At 32.0% G+C, this 17,605-nt stretch overlaps 3 protein-coding genes across 3 annotated transcripts; 2 read left to right on the top strand and 1 right to left on the bottom strand.

The window, feature by feature from the left end:
- Nucleotides 1,266–6,468, top strand: LOC109349325. The gene is made up of 5 exons (XM_019590083.1): nucleotides 1,266–1,942; nucleotides 4,253–4,302; nucleotides 4,454–4,531; nucleotides 4,865–5,426; nucleotides 5,599–6,468. The coding sequence occupies exons 1-5, from the start codon at nucleotides 1,805–1,807 to the stop codon at nucleotides 6,181–6,183; spliced, it is 1,413 nt and encodes a 470-aa protein (XP_019445628.1). The 5' UTR covers nucleotides 1,266–1,804; the 3' UTR covers nucleotides 6,184–6,468.
- On the top strand, nucleotides 9,385–14,045 carry LOC109349327 (secretory carrier-associated membrane protein-like). The gene is made up of 12 exons (XM_019590086.1): nucleotides 9,385–9,612; nucleotides 9,949–10,065; nucleotides 10,188–10,250; nucleotides 10,895–10,928; nucleotides 11,455–11,577; nucleotides 12,006–12,068; nucleotides 12,179–12,272; nucleotides 12,699–12,744; nucleotides 12,833–12,900; nucleotides 13,298–13,346; nucleotides 13,559–13,624; nucleotides 13,715–14,045. Exons 1-12 carry the CDS (start codon nucleotides 9,559–9,561, stop codon nucleotides 13,799–13,801), a joined length of 864 nt encoding a protein of 287 aa, XP_019445631.1. The 5' UTR covers nucleotides 9,385–9,558; the 3' UTR covers nucleotides 13,802–14,045.
- LOC109349326 (PAP-specific phosphatase HAL2-like) lies at nucleotides 14,103–17,605 on the bottom strand. The gene is made up of 3 exons (XM_019590085.1): nucleotides 17,081–17,605; nucleotides 15,207–15,894; nucleotides 14,103–14,605 (listed from the first exon to the last, which is right to left on the bottom strand). The coding sequence occupies exons 1-3, from the start codon at nucleotides 17,454–17,456 to the stop codon at nucleotides 14,302–14,304; spliced, it is 1,368 nt and encodes a 455-aa protein (XP_019445630.1). The 5' UTR covers nucleotides 17,457–17,605; the 3' UTR covers nucleotides 14,103–14,301.

Genomic DNA, 17,605 nt, shown 5'->3' with positions numbered 1-17,605 from the left:
ATGTTGGCTATTGTTTCTATGTGGTATGGTCAAAGATCCGTTGTCCTAAACTATATCTTAAACCATGTTACAGACTAATGATATTGAAGCAAAAACAGAAAAAATAATGAATATTTAAATTTTTTTAATTGATATGACATGTTTACATTAGTTTAGAACATAATTTGGAACATCAAATCCTTTTCCATGCCGTGCACCTTCGCAACAACTTAATGCCTTTTAGCAATTGTATTTGTCTGTAGCTAAATTAACTTAGTAGGTGTGCATATTTCTTTGTATATGTCTGATGGCAATTAAATGGAGCTTCATTTTTTTATCAATCTTCATTTGTTATAGGAACTGATTAATATGTTGCTCAATGCTAACAGGTTTCATGTATTATCATGTTCACTGTACATAAAGCTTCAGTTTGAATCAGGTGCAGATTATGGTTGCCAAACAATTACTAGAGATGGTTTTAAATTCTCTTCAAGTTATACATTACATAACTAATGATCACTTCAGAAATTTCATCATTGTAAACTACATATAGATTCTTGCCATTTAAAACCAGTGTTACTTATATTTTAATTTACATATAATTTACTATAAAAAATATGCTTAATCAATTCGTTACTTGAAAATGAAAAATATCAAATTGCTATTCAAGTTTTTTTAAATGTAACTCAAAATAAATGTTGATGTAGGTAAAATGTCTTCAAAATTATTTTGACCAACATTTAAAATTTGAAAAATGTTGTTTACTAAATACTTGCTTTCTACTAGTATTATGATGTTTAAGCTTAAACTTTAGAGGAATTAACACTGTTCTTAAAAAAATTACAGCCAATGTAAGATTTTTCATTTGAGACCAAATTGCTACCAACAAAATTTGTAGAGACAAATCTTCACTGAAAATATGATTGAGATTCAAATTTTAAGCTGTCACCCTTCCCACTAAGCAAAACCCGCGCAATGTCCAAAGGCAACAGCAAACCAATTATTAAAAATGAGAAAAATAAAAGAAACATTGAAGAACATTCATTTCACATTAAATTGCAACAAATATATAATGTATATAGTATTTATACACTATCAATATAAATATATAATTATTATATTATCTATCATTCATTTAAATATTTTTTATTTTAAAATAATAATTATTAAATATAGTTGATAAATGATACAATAATATTATATATTTATATAGAATTAGTACATATGGAGTTATATATATATTTTCTCATTTATACTTATATATATAATGAAAAAAAATAAAGTATGCACTCATCACCCTATAATCAAATGGGAAACACTGTATATTCCGTTCTTCGTCCATGAATTTCGTTGTTCCCTGATATTTTCCTCTGTTCCCAATTTCTTTCTCTCTCTCTCTCTCTTACTTGAAACTTCAAGTATCTGTGTTTATCATTTGATAAAATGGAATTCCTTCCCTCCTCTCTCTTACATGCATAATCTTAAAAAATTTACATTTTTACTCAACAAAAAAACCCAAAACCTGAAAACACCCATAATCGAAAAAATTGTCACGTCTCCTAAATTCTTGTCGGAAAACCACCTGAGCCACCTCGTATCACCTTTTCCAGCCATACCCACATCCTAAAATTTGATTTTTCCGATACCCAAAAAGCTATTTAGTCAATTCCCGTAGCTCTCTTTTGTATATTTCTTCCTTTCGATTATTTTGGTAGTGGTAATTTTTTTGACGAGGGCGGACGTTGCTAACGTGAGCCGGGTGCGTAGGCTTAGGAAGTGGAAAAAGGGATAGTGTTGTACGTTTCAATCTTGATCGTACACGTGTATGGTAATGGTGAGATGGAGCAGCTGGTCGGAGCTACTCCTAGGTGGAGCTGTAGTGAGGCACGGGACCCAAGACTGGCCCATCATCGCGGCGGAGCTCCGAACCCGAACCGTTTCTCCGGACACTTTCACTCCCGAGGTACATTTAAAAAAAACTTCGATAACTTTTTAATATGAATATAAAATATGCACTAACATTGTAAAGTTTTATACATGTACATTCATTTGAATTACTTTTTAAAAAAAATAAACAAGTATGAATGATAGATGATGTAATGAAAGTGTACATCTGCATAAATCTTTTTCTGTTTTAATATTCTATTATATCAAATTAAGATGTTAATTTTATTTTGAGTCACTTTTCATGAGTCGTCATTTCTCATTTGACTCGTTCTGCTAACGAAATTCCATTGCTTAGTTTGAGGTTAATCCAATTAGATTAGATGGTTCCGATTGGTTAATTTGGCTTTTGGGATTCTAGGGCCCCACATGATTAAATATGCATAAAGTTAGGGATCAAATTGAAGTTTTACTAGGGGCACTAGTTGATCTTAAAAAAATAGGAAAAGGAAAATATTTAGTAAAAAGAAGCTGCTTTTTATATTTTAAAACAGTTTTTTTCCACATTAGCAAAATATTTAAATTAATTTAATAATAATCAAATAAAAGCTTTTGCAATAAGTAAACTTAATAATGAATACTTAATAAACAAAAAAGAGTTAATACAATCAAAAGAATTAAAGAGTGTAATATATATATCAATGTTAAGATTTTTATATAATCAATACATATATTATTCATAATTCATTTGTAGGACTTATATTTAAGATTAATGATGATTAAATAAATATTTAACGATAAATAACATAGTGGTGGTGTAAAAAATAAATTGTACATAAAAGGTTTGTGTAATTGTATACTTCTTCTAGAATGAATACTCTCTCCGTTCCAAAACTTTTGATGTTTAAGGTTATGCATACATTTTAAGAAATCAATAAATAATGTAAATGTTGGATACAATTCGACTAACATAATGTTATTTAATCTCATTAAAAACTGAATTAAAAAGAAATGGAGAAAAGATGGCGAAAAGGAGGAATAATACATAAGAATATAATTTGAAAGTAAAATATAAGCATGTATTTGATTTCTAAAACATCTAAATATTTGGAATAACATGAGATAATTAACTTAAAAATTTGTCATTTCTAAAACATTCATTAAGTAAAATTTATTTACACAATAAATGCATTCCAAATATTCATCATTCATTTAAAGCGAATTTACATAAATTTTGGGTCACTAAAGTATAGCCAATGGTTGATACCTTTCCAATACAGTGAATTTATAGTATTGGATCCCATTCTATGATGTGATTAATGAAGACACGTGCCTAATAGACATGTGCCTATGCAAGTCTTTCTCTAGTGGCATTCATGATTCTTGTGTCTTATTGTTCCCTAATGTGCACCATTATTCCAATTTGTTGTTATGCTCTTTACATCATCACTTGCACATGGTCATTGAGGTGGCATAAACTCTTTTGTTCAATATGTTCTGTCATGTAATTCATAATCTCCAAACCTGTCCTTTGTGACTTTGCTAACCAGCTTCAGCACATGGCTCAGAGACATTATGGAAGGCAAGCCCATGTTGTGTAGAATGTAATAGAGGGTTCAAAAATTATGGTTGAATGATAATAGTTCAATAATAATGAATTGAGCCATTGATTTGTGTTTTCTTGTCTTGCATTGACTCAATGAACTTGAGTATTACACTATTACTGATCTGAGAACCTGTCATTTAGGCAAGTGATTATAATTTTTCATTAATTTTCAGATGGGAAGTCGAAAGACTTTCTATTGATCTATTCGACTAGCATCTGTGTTTTAGCACCGCTTTTACGCGTCTTGCAAAACTTGCTATAAATATATACTACCTCCTGTCCTTTTTACATGACCTTTTTTGCGAGATTGATTTATATCCTTTTTATAGGATCATTTTCTAATTCCTATATACAGTAATTGATTTTGTTACAAAACATCCTCAATAATTAGTGTATAATGGGAAGATAAAATGGATGAGCCATAATAAAGAGAACATGTACTTTATCAAATTAAGAGCTCCTACATCCTTTCTTAGTCACTGAAGAATGAAACTCATTTTAAAGGAGCCTTTTCTGCAAATCTTGTACCCCCAACTCTTAAAACCTTCTTTACTTCAACCTAAGCTTTAGTTGGTTGATGGGACTTAGGCCAAAGCCTTCTTGTTGGGTGTATATATTTATTGGTTTAGGGACAAATATGCCTTTTCAACTAATGCATATTAGGCATGTCTGCTTTGTTAAATGAGGCTTGCAATATTCCTACCATTCATCATGCTTTGATGCATGAAGTAAAAGAAATTAATGTGACGAACTTTCATTTTAACAGAGATAGTAATTTTGCAGGTCTGTAAAGCCAAATATCAAGAGTTGCTAAAGCGATATTCCGGGAGCAAGTAAACAGAGATTATTCTTTTCTGTAGTTTTGTTTATTTAAAATTTCCTAATTTGTTAGTATATCTTATTGTTTTAGATTTAATGATATGCCCTCCGAAGACTGTATTGAAGTTGTATGCGATATCTCATTGTGTTATGTTAACATGGTAGGGCTTGGTTTGAGGAGCTGAAAAAGGAAGGGATGGCAGAGCTTAAGAGAGCTTTGGAGCAATCTGAAAAATCAATTGGGTTAGTTGCACATGGCTATCTTTCTCTTTAAGCTGAGGTTTTGTGTGATAACAAAGTAATATTCTGAAATGAAGTCTCACTTTCTTCTAGGTTTTTTTCCCTTTTGTTTTGGTTACAAGGAGAGCAAAGCCCAAACTAAAACCCTACAATTACATAAAAGATAGACCCTAAAAATCACTCAACAATGCTATTAATGAAATCTCCACCAAATCTTATAGGTTGCAACTTGCAAACATTACATCTTGTTGCCTCTTGAAATCACAAGTGCTAGTCTAGAAATCATGAAATCAAGTTCACATTTTAGATGTAGTTTACTCAATCTATTTGTTTCAGGTCTCTTAAATTGAAGCTTGAATTCCTTAAGACCGAGAAGAATGAGACAAAAAGTGATTGTCATGTTGACAATGTCCCGGCTGGACCAGAATTACACGTTCCTTCACAGAATTTGGAGAGAGTGGAATCATCCAATAAAGAGACTTCAAAGGATGGGCTATCTGCTGGGAGTTTCACGCATGAAACCGGGACAAACTGGTCTCCTGAAGGTACCCGGTCTGCTGAACACGAGAAAGTTTTGAATGTTATTAAGTTGGAAGATCCTATAGGTGAAGGACAGGTCGGGGGCTTAAAAAAGCTAAGAGGGAAGAGGAGGAGGAAGGATTCTGACAGTAATATTAATAAAAGAAGTGTTCGAGAAAGTGATGTGTTACATTCAGTAGATGTGTCCGGATATAAAGAAAGTTCAACTAGCAACAGTGATGAGATTGCAAAATTTTGTAGCAAAGATAAAAAGAATTATAACTTGAGAAAGGATGGAATGAAGGATATCATGGAGATTCTGGATTATATTTTGCAATCTAAGGGTGCTTCTTCTTTCCATCGCAAACATGATAGCCAGGTATGCGTGAACAAGAAATTCCGTCCTATCAGTCTCTAGTTAGTTAATGCTTGAGTTTTGAGTTCATCCCTTTTCATGTTATTCCTTTTGAAATTGTTTAGTGACAAGTAGAGATTTAAGCCAAGGATTATGAAGTAATATGATCCCTTATGCACTACCTTTTTGGTAACAGAAAAGAGGCAGGTACAGGAGCATGATTCGGCAGCACATGGACCTTGACACTATAAGGTTAAGAATTAGCAACCGAACGATTAAGTCGGTCATGGAACTTTTCAGAGACTTATATCTACTCATCAACAATGCTCTAGTCTTCTACTCCAAGAGCACTCGCCAGTATAAAAATGCTCAATTGCTTAAAGACATCGTCAATGAAACATTAAAAGAATGCATCAAAGATTTTAGAAGCAATGTCACCAATGCTGATGTCTCTATCACATTACCTGTCGACGAGCCTCCCCTGAAACTCAGAAGTGTATGCCCTGGTAACCGGAAGGTTGTCGCAAAGGAAGCCGGTGGTGGCAGCAAGTCTGCTTCTGAGATCTCACAGGGAGCTAAGGTACCCAGCAAAGTGAATCTCCCCCTTTCAGAGGAATCCTTGCCCATCAAGAAATCTTTCGGTCGATCGAAAAAGGTCGGACGTGAAACTACAGGAAGTCAGAGACCCGCAACACCAATGAAGAGAAGGAGAACAGTGAAAACAAAAGATGATAATGCTGAGGATTTGGTTCCAACTCAAGCTTATCCATTAGGTCTTTAAGGGTATCTTTGTACAAAGATTACCCATCTTTATTAGTCTTTTTTTGTTTGATGAGCCTTCATGCAACTAGAAGGGAACTAGGGCATCAAAGTTCAAACATGAAATATTTATAAATTATAGTAGCTAAACTAGATAAGTTTCCAAAAAATATAGTAGTAGGTACTTCTCCTTTTATCAGTATCTAAATAAATTGTACAATGTAATTATTAACTTAGTAGGAAGTATACTAAGTTAAATTGACACCAATGGGTATATTAGCATATTAACTCCGGTGATTAACTTGTTTATCACATGGGGTATTATTTGACCTCATATTTTTGAATTGTTTGCATTTGCTTACAACAAAGTGCATTAATCTGTGAAATGCACAGGAACAAAATCTAGCTACAGGTACTATGTTTCATAGAAATTGTTGTGATAATAAGATGGGCAAGTGAAGGCAAATAAGAATTTGGAAAATAAAATACCAATGACCATGTTACAAGTATTATCATACTCTATTGGCCACAATATGAATTGTTGTGCCTAACCAAATTAAAAGGGTGGATTAGCTGAAATACTTGTCACAGATTTAGTTACCTAATCACACAATTTAATATAAAAACTATATTGCATCCATACCATATGAATACATATATATGACTACTCTGAGTGGTTGTTGCTGTTAAAAAACTTATAATCATTAACTAAAGTGGGATCACAATGTAACAATACCTTTTATTTGATTAAGACAATGGATGCCATATAATAGTAAAGGATAAAAACTATGGATTCACAACACAAAAGTCTCACTCCCCCGACTAATTTTGGAACAATGTTTTGTTTATCATACTAAAATGAAATAAAAAAGTGACCTTTTCTCTTTATTCCCTCACCACTATTATCATGATTCTCATTGTGATGGTTTATACCATTGACACTACCATGATCATTAACTCTACTATGTATTGTGTTTACTCTCAACATCACCCACATCATTATTGTTACCATATTGCTTTTGGAATATATTATCCTTAATATTGTTATTGAAATAGACGAGAAAAACATAAGAAAACCGTGAATTTTTTGGAGGATAAAAAACATCCTTTAAGATAAAACATACAGTAGTATATGTAACACAAATAAGATGTCGGTTTAAGGAGAAAATGAATTAGTTTTAAGAATGTAAAAGTAGTAATTTGACAAGCGAGGATTTGCAAAAAAATTAAAAACTTACATTTAAATGTATAAGCACTTTATATTATTTATCAGGGTTGCAAGTTACAGCAAGCAACATTATGGTCCCACGCATATGAAGTCACCTTAAAAAAAATTCTGGAAGATCTTAAGGAATCCAAATTTGAAACGTGTCTCTAACAGCAGCAACTGGAGAATTATACAGTTGTGCAAAACAAATTAATTACCTTTTTATTTTGAGTAAAGACCTCCTCAGAAAAATTTCTTGTACCAAATTCGGTTATGGGAAACTAAAAATGGTATAAAAATATCATAGATGTACTAAATTACTTCTTATAGTACTTTATGAAATATAGACTATTTTAATTTGCATTAACAATATTTGATTAGCGGTTTGAATTTTTATTTTTAAGATAGAATTGATGGCACTCAAAAATTTATTATCATAAATGCAGATATTGACTTATTTTTTAAAAAGAATTACCTTTTCTTTTAACGACATATAGATGGTCCTTCATATTACTGACGTTAAACATGATGATTTATTAATATTCTCACGTTTCTAAGTTGTTGTTTAATAATGAGGTTAATTCAAGTGGTACATGTTTAATTGCCTTAAGTAAAGTTTTGAGTTCGAGTATCGTGGATTGAAAAAATATCTGATGAAAGAGATAGTCCACCACATGCTAATTAATATTCTCAATTCAGACAAGATTATCTCCAGTACGAGGGTATGAGTAAACCAAAAAAACAACTAACTAGTTTTCAAATGTGAATGAACATGTTGCTGTAGCAAAAGAAATGAACATATTACAAAAAGTTAATAATATTTTTACCTTAAGCCAAAGCAACCCTTATTACTAAAAGAAGTTAGACTTTGAAAAATATGGCAAATTGAAAATTAAATATGACATCCTTTTTACAGAAAAAAAATTGACTATGCTTTTCTATTTTTCATTAAAGGCAGTTCAATGTTTAGGTTTATCAATAACTAATACACAAATATGCTAAATTGCTAATAATAATAGCTCCAAGAGGATGTGAGAATTTTATGATCAGTAATCTATGTCTATTTTTGTGAGAGTTAACCATAAAATATGTCATTTTCTTAATGGATTCATCTGAACGCGATTTTCTCTGGAACTCTCAAAATTTCTTTTGTATATAAATTTATATCAAATTTTGATATAAGTTTATTAATTGAATGAAGTGATCTCAAGTCTTCATATATTACCAATGGAAATTGGTTTAAGTGGTACATGTTTGATTCCCTTTAAGCAAGAACTCGGGTTTGAGTCTTGTGGATGGAAAAAATGTTCGTTGGGAGAGTTAGCCCAACTGCACGAAAAAATAGGTATAATATTTTAAATAAAAATTATGATGAATGTAATTTAGTTAAACAAAACATGACATATTGTAGGGACAAATCCAAATAGTATATAATTCAATACATCATTATTATTTTTAGTTCATTAACGATATAATATAAAAGTGATTTAAATAATATTTTCAGATACATTTTATAATAAAAAATGATAAAGATACTGAATTGTATATTATTTAAACTTATATTCATAATATATCATATTTTGTTTAACTTAATTATATTTATAATATTTATTTTTTTGTTTAAAAGAATGCACTTATTTTTTATGCAGAAGTGATTAGATATAAAAAAGTGAAGAATAATTTGTGTAATTTTACTAAAACTCAAAGTTATTAATATAATTTACTCTAAAATATAAAATATATAGTTGACTAACTCAAATAAATCCATCATCTCTTAAAATAGTAAATATTTAGTTTTACTATAAAGCTCTACTTATTTTAACCTCTTACACATGAAGAATGCAGGTGAAAAGAATCTTTAAAAGAAATCATGTTTTTAAGCTAAAACGGAAAAACTTTTATTTGCATTATGAGTAAATTATACTACAACATATTTAGTTATTAATAATGAAAACTTTCTTGTACTTCTTATCTCTTTGTTTTTCTCGTTCTTTGTTGTACTAAGCTGACCAAAGACAATTCCTTTTTCTCTATAGCTAGAATTTCCCTTCTTTTATTTTCAATCATTCTTTCCATTTTCCCTTCTCTTCAATTTGCAAAACACAATTTTCAAACAAGATTCCAAAAACCATTTCTTTTTTGCAACCCATTTGACTTTACTCTTTGCAAAGTCTTTTCCAGATCTCTGTCATGGCTAGTCGATACGATAACCCCTTTGAGGAAGAAGAAGTTAACCCCTTCTCTGTAAGTCCTTCTTTCTTAAAGTTGAGATTTTTCAACTTGGGTATGCAATTTTTTGTTGAACTGAATTGGATCCATTTTAGTGGTGTATGAACCTTAAATGTTTGATAAACTGTTGTTTGTGATTTTTTATTTTTTTATTGATTGTTGGTTGACTTGTTTGATACTATAATTGATTGATTGAGGAAACCAGTTTTGGGGGGTTTCTATTTGTATATTGTTTTAAGGAAGTTCTAATTTTTGCTGTCTTTGCTTCATCATGTTTGATTTAGTGTTTTTTATTTTTACTTCTATTTGTATATTGTGTATTGTTTTTTATTTCTATTTGTATCTGTTCAGAATCTTGGAAGTGTTGCCCCTGCCAAAAATTCAAGGCTTTCACCTCTTAGGCCAGAACGTGCTGATTATAATTATGGCTTTGGGGAAACTGTTGATATACCTCTTGATACTTCATCGGTATGTATGAAATTATGGTTGCTGAAATTCTCTGTCCTTTTTATTTCATTTGTAAAAGTGTTTCATGTTTTGTTGCAAGAATTGATTGTGATTTATCTAATTATGATATATTTCAACATTAGGATTTGAAAAAGAAGGAGAAAGAACTCCAATCCAAGGAGGCTGAATTGAAAAAACGAGAACAGGTACGCAATGGGATTTATTGGTGTCTTTCTTTTCACTTTAGGGTGAGAGTTCCCTTAGCTGATATGTACGAAGATTAGAACACATTCCCATTTGAAGTTGACGGTCTTCTGTTTTCCTTTCTCATTTCTCCGCTCTTGTTCTTCAAATTCCAACTTCCATGATATATTCTTGATTATCTTGCATCCCCTTTGAAAACAAAAGTATCGACAACAGAATGCGTGTGTGTGTATACATGTATGTAGATATTCTGGGAGAGTTAATCAAGAAATACCTTGAAAAAGCATTTCTAGTTTGTGAATAATATACTAGAGTGGTTAGTGGATAAGCAATATATTGTCTAAATTAACCACCCACTTGGTTAGTTATTTCTTTTTTCTCACCAAGAATTTGAAAAGAATCTGTACGTTACTGTAATATTCTCTGAACTTTGGACAAAGAGAGTATCTGTTATGATCAGCAAATTGGCTGATCTCTGAAAATATGTATCTTCTTAAATAAGATCTCTGCATCAAATCATGTATCATCATTGTATGCTCAGACCTAGATTGTGCATACTGATATTTATTCAGTTAAAATTTCTACTGATTTCCCTATGAACTAATAATGGCCGGAATTTAACTTCTTTTGATTTATCAAAATGTAGGATGTGAGACGGAAAGAAGAAGCTGCTGCAAGAGGTAGTTTTACGTTTCATGTTTGGCTCAATTTGGAAGGGCTTATTTTTAGCTTGTTTGGACTTATCTAATGCAATAAGTGTGCTTATCAAGCATTTGTGTGTTTGGGTAAAGTGGTCAACGGCTTATGAGCTTATCTACTGTAATAAGCGCCTATTCAATAAGTTTTTTTTTGAAATATGCTAAAAATCTCATTAGCCCAAGAAAGCTCTCTTTAAGCTCTTTCAAAAGCTCCCTAGTCCTATATGTATGAGCTTATTCAAATAGCTTTTGAAACCCTTCTAATCTGTTGAAGTTGTTAAGAGTTGTTAAGTTTGGCTTTTTTTGTTTGTGTTGGCATTCAATTGATTAGTGTAAGAACAATACTACCGTGAATTTTATACCTTTTCTATTCTGTTGCATGTGTCAGTCCACAGTAGTTACTGAGAATTTCAGAACTGTCCAGCCATTTGCGAATCCTAACAAGTCTCCTTGAACTGATTTAGTGTTGCTTAAATTTTCTAGTTGGTAATTACATTTTCTTTTGCAGCTGGAATTGTTATCGAGGAGAAGAACTGGCCTCCATTTTTCCCAATTATTCATCATGATATTGCTAATGAAATTCCAGTTCATCTTCAAAGACTGCAATATGTTGCATTTACTACATTTTTAGGTACGCTATCCTCTTCTTTTTTTGGATGGTGGAGGTGGGCGTTCTGCTACAATTATGACATTTTATTAGCCAACAGTTCTTGAGGCTGGTCGAAGCACATTTATGTTAAAAAATTTATTGACAACATTCTCTATTTCAGTAAAAAGTTATGTCTCCAAGGATGATGACTTCAGTGGCTTTTGATTTGTACTTTTTATATGAAAAGACAATAAATGATTATTCCTTTCACCCCTCAAAATTTCTAATGAAAGTTAATAAATGCATTCTCTATCTATTTGTTCTTAGCATGACAATGATTTTGTATTTAAGTATGGCCAGAATAGAATGTATGTCTCATATTTATTCTGTAAGTCATGTTATTTTATGCCCAAAATTTATGCCAGCATAGAGTGTGGTACATGGTCATTGATGAGAGTGATATTATGCAGGATTAACATTGTGCCTTTTCTGGAATGTTATAGCTGTCACTGCCGCTTGGATTAAGGGTGAAGGTTAGTTTGGATATGAAGAACAAGAATCTTTCTTGGTTATTGAATAGCTTGAATTACAAATCTGACATTCTAACTTCCATGCATGTGGAACTTGGCCTTGTTTGTTTTAGGTGTAAAAATATGGTTTCTTGCTATTATCTACTTCATAGCAGGGGTTCCTGGAGGATATTTTCTGTGGTATCGTCCCTTATATCGTGCGTTTAGGTAATCTTATTTTCATTCCTTACATGTTTTCCGCTGTTTGATTTTGTAAAGCATTATGCATTCCAAGCATTTCTTTAATATAACTTCACTTGTGTGGGACTGAAAGTTGTTCTTGAGAAATTGGGGGCGACTTTAATGATACAACCTCAAGGCTTTATGACAGAGGTCAATTTTTATCATGATGCAATCTCAAGGGTCAAGGCTTTATTAGTATCACTTTTTTCTTTTTCTCCTCTCTTGAATTGCATAATGGGTCATTCAACAAACTCTAGCGCTCTAAGCCATTGCATATTTGAACTTGTTGGTGTCAAGGGATTTTAATGAGGTTTCCAGTACTGATAGATATTTCTGCTTTTGTTTCCTACTTTTATTTTATTTTTTGGTTATGCTCTTGATTTTGAATTTGCTCCATTATTATTTTTGCAGGAATGAAAGTGCTTTGAAATTTGGATGGTTTTTCATGTTTTACCTGGTAAATTAGTTATAATTTTCTTTACGCACATAAACTATGCTTAAAAAATTGGAAGAAGTCTAATGATAATTTTTTCTTCTGCTTACAGCTTCATATAGGATTCTGCATCTTAGCTGCAGTTGCTCCTCCTATAGTTTTCAAAGGAAAATCCCTGACGTATGTCGACTTCCCATATATACACTATTTAATATGCCAATGTTGCTTTTCTGGCTTTATTTTGTGTAACAAGGAGACTGAGCATGTAACTCTATTTTTCTTGCAGAAGATAGGTTTCTTTTTCTTCTTTTTAACCCTTTTCTAAAATAGAAGTGAATGATGTAAAGTACAAAAATAATATTGAACTTAGGGCATCTACTACATCATCACTCTCCGCATGAATTACCTTGTTTGAAATCTACGATGACCTAGAATGACTAAGAATATCAAGCGTATCGGCATGTTTGTGAGAGTGATAAAAGAGGGATTTAATGTCTGGTCCATATCCTTTAGAGGCTTGAGTTATTCTTACTTCTTTTTTAATCTAATGGTTGGCACTGTTTACTCTTTGATACAGAGGCATTCTATCTGCCATAGATGTTGTGGGCGACCATGCTTTGATTGGAGTAAGAATTCCTGTCTTGCATTAGTTCTTATTCACACACGCTATTTAACTGTCGAACATCGTAAAATTTTAATTTGTTTAAGCAATTTTAGACATTCTAGGCTAATATAAGAATTTGTTGCTCAACCCTTGATGCATGCATGATCTTAATGAAAATAGTGTCTGCTTCTGAATGCTTGGTCATATATTTTGCTTTCTTTGTTTTTATTGTAGATCTTCTACTTCATTGGTTTTGGATTATTCTGCCTTGAAACATTGATCAGCCTTTGGGTTATTCAGGTTTGATTACAGTTTGAGGTTTTAAAAACATTGTAACATGATTTTCCCTGCCACTTCGCATTGCTCACTTTTTTTTGGGTTGCCATACAGCAAGTATACATGTACTTCCGTGGCAGCGGTAAGGCTGCTGAGATGAAACGGGAAGTTGCGCGGGGTGCACTGAGAGCTGCAGTATGATAAATCACCTGGTGTAGAAGGGTGATACTGTGGGTGCTTTGCGTGTGGATCGATGTTGTAAATTACTAGCCACAGAAATGATTTACAGAAATATTCTACTGAACATGATTCTTGTTTGCAGCTGTGTTTTTTCTCCTCATGTTTATTATGCTACCTGTTAATGTATATTGTAAGCATAGTGCTTTAGACATAAGAGTGGCTGGTAGAGACATGCTATATAATTTATTTGAGTTGATCCTCTACACAGTTTTGGTTAATTCTATCTTTTTCAAAAACTAGTTATGTCAATCTTGAAGAGCCATTGATTCAGAACACTAAGTGATAATCACAGCTTTTCATCCATATAATGCCAAATCATAGTAATTTCAGGCAAACAAGCTGGTTCCTACTACACATCACCAATAACAGAAGAGGGATTTCAAAGATATTGTACAAAATAGAAGCAAGTCACACTCAAACACAATATATGTATAAACATTCAGATAAACAGAATAATAGTCTTAAAGGCAAGAAGAGCTCCAACTAGCATCAACAGCATCAATGATCTTTTCATGTAATGTGGCTCCAGCACAAGCAACTATACCACGATCAAGGCCTTCCAAATATAAACCTTTTGAGAAGTCTAGGGGATCACCCCTAACATCAGTTACAATGCCACCAGCTTCTTGTATGATGATAACACCAGCAGCATGATCCCATATTTTCTCCTTGTAACTAGCTCTTCCAAACTTCATGAAAACCTCAGCATTCCCACAAGCTAGTGCTACATATTTCATCGCGCTGCGTGCTCTTAATGGCTGTTTACTGCACACAAATGGTGAATAAGAGCTATCATACAAAGCAAGAAATATACTAGTAGGTTTATGCTGTCTGTGCTGGCTTTTTTCAAAGTGATATTTTAAATATTTCATCTTTTTCATTGGGTTTTATAGGAAGGAAACTGATGATTAAGCAAGGAATGTGAAGCTACACATCACAAATTTTTAGCTTCCCTTCATATGCGGAAAACCTTTTAATATCTATAGTATTCCAACAATGATTGGACCTTTCTCAACCAATATACATACATATATATATATATATATATATATATATATATATATATATATATATATATATATATATATATATATATATATATATATATATATATATATATATATATATATATATATATATATATATATATATATATATATATATACATACATATATATATATATATATATATATATATATATATATAAGTGTAAGATACTAATTGCAAGTAGATGTTAAAAGGAAAAATAAAAGCATAGGGATAAATCCAGTGTTAGAATGTTTAGACACTAACAATAACAAAGGTGAAAAGCCAATAAAAAGAGAGAGGGTGACTAATATTGAATAGAATGAAATGAAATTGCACCTGAGACCAACACTGAGAGCCAGTCCTTCAGTAAAAGAGTGGCTTGAATTTGCTTTCTCAACTGTTTCACAGAAAGTAGCCAATGCTGGATTATCAATGGAAGAAATAGAAACTTGTTTTGCATGGTTAGGCCACACAAACTTTTTATTAACATGGAGCACTGGTTGCATCCAAGCCTTGCCACTACCCTTCTTAGCATAAATTACACAACCTTTGTTCCAAGTCTCAGAGGTTGTTGGAGTCAACATTGATATAATCCTATGATAACTGTGATGATAACTTAACCATTCCTTTCTCATTGGGTAGTTAGGACAACCAAGAACTCCAAGAACAACTTCTCCAGCCTCTATGAGTGATAGAGATACAGCATATTGATCTCCATTTACAAATCCCGAAGTTTCATCAATAGGACCAAGTACCCAAAATCTTGCAGAAGGAGCTTCAACTGAGTTGCAGTGACTAAGGAGTTCAAGAACCTCTAAAGTTCCAAGAGCTGATTTATACTCTTGAACTCCAAATCTAGGTGCTTCAGCTATACATTCATTCACAGTTTTAACCACAGCTTCTAACAGTTCAGATGCATTAGTCTTTGAGAGTGTTTGAACATCTCCTTTAGCTAGAATTGAGATATTTTCACTCCCTAAACTTTGGGACAGTATCCAGATGACAATTGCTTGGACACTCCACTCTATTTAAATAGCATAATGAAATGCACAAATCAGTGATTATTGGAAGCATGAATATAAATTCATTAACATCCAGGAATAGATTGATAAATCGTGCCCGAAAATGGTTTCTTCATAAATTCAAGACTAATATATCTTAAGCATCATATGAACAAAGTTGTAAGGAAATATAGTGACTGTGACAGCATAAATTTGATCATAGATCTTTACTTAAGTCAGAGTAAATCTACGTTTATGCATACATATATAGTTTACAAAGAAGATATGGCTTGATATGTGCATCTGTTATGAAGATCATGAATAATTAATGTATTTCCAATTTGGACTGCAACCAATTTCAATTCAATGCTCATAGCAGCACCTAAAGTTGGGTAAGTAGAGAATAAGCAATGAATTAAAATTATCTAAACCGTTTTAGCAGAGAATAATGATGTCAATTATTATGTATAATTTTTTATCTTTTCTAGTTTATAGAGCTTAAAGGGTTGCTTCTGAAATTCTAAAGACACTTATCCATGAAAACCTTATAATACTTCTTACACTTATTTCATGCACTTGTTTTCTTGTGAGAAACAGTTCATCAAATAAAGAATATACTAAGGTTTTCTCTAGTAGAGTCTGGTAGCATACAAGTAAAGTTACTACTGTAGAATATAGAGTCCGGAGAAAAAAAGAATTTGAAAGCCATATTACTTTTACCAACCTATTATTTCCATTTTTAGAAACACATATTTTTTAAAACCAGTGAAGCCCCCAAAATTAGAACTTACTTTTCTTGCAAGTAATTTTTCATTGACTCTAAACTCAAAAGCACTTTATAATTTTTTTTATCAGTATGTCCTAGTTTTCAGAAAAGTTTAGGATTACTTTCTTGTCAATTGACTCACTTCTAAGCACCAAAGAAGAGGCCAATTGTTATAATTTGATTGGATACTTTGCAAATTATGCACAAGTAGGATATGTTTTCTTAAGTCCCTGCAATTTTATGCTACAGACACCTCTACTCCAAAGTTGTTATAAGATCTAATTCCAACTCAGAAATCCATATAGTGAGACAATATATAATGTTCATAATATGTATCATAGCCTTGTAGATTTATTTAATTGGCCACTTCTCAATTGATTTTAAAGAAAAAATAATATCATGAACAAAAGGTTCAACAAATTTTAGTGCTTAGGAACATTCACCTGCAATTGTAAGTAGAGAATTCTCATCCTTGAATAGAACCTTATCATTGCACCGAGACTTCGAAACCAACGTGTCTTGCACTTTCTGATAGAGTAAGCATGCCATCTGCATTGCTCTGACAGCAACATCCAACTCTTTGGAATAGTCCTCTGATTCTGATAACATTTTCTTGTCCTCCTCCATCATAGGAGAAGAATATTTTTTGTTGAAATTTGACACAAAACTAATATGGCTTGTGAGGTTTTGTTGGGATTTATTTAGTGGCAAGAAGCATGAACCTGCTGCTTCTACATGCTTGAGTTTGAAGCTGTCACTTATACTCCCATGTTTCATTATGTTAATGTTAGTACCCAAGGTGTAACAATATAAAGTCATGTGAAGCACACAAGTTTTCCCTTACGTGGTTACTAGTTAGTGGCTAATATTTGTGTGGAGATATTGATTTTGTGACGTGGGAATGAGAGAATAGCAAGTGGGGTGTAAGTGTAACATTGATCAGCCTATGGAAATGTTAATACATTTTC

The sequence above is a fragment of the Lupinus angustifolius genome, chromosome LG06 (assembly GCF_001865875.1).
Source record: "Lupinus angustifolius cultivar Tanjil chromosome LG06, LupAngTanjil_v1.0, whole genome shotgun sequence".
NCBI classification, from domain to species: domain Eukaryota; kingdom Viridiplantae; phylum Streptophyta; class Magnoliopsida; order Fabales; family Fabaceae; genus Lupinus; species Lupinus angustifolius.
This window is presented reverse-complemented; position numbering and strand designations above follow the sequence as displayed.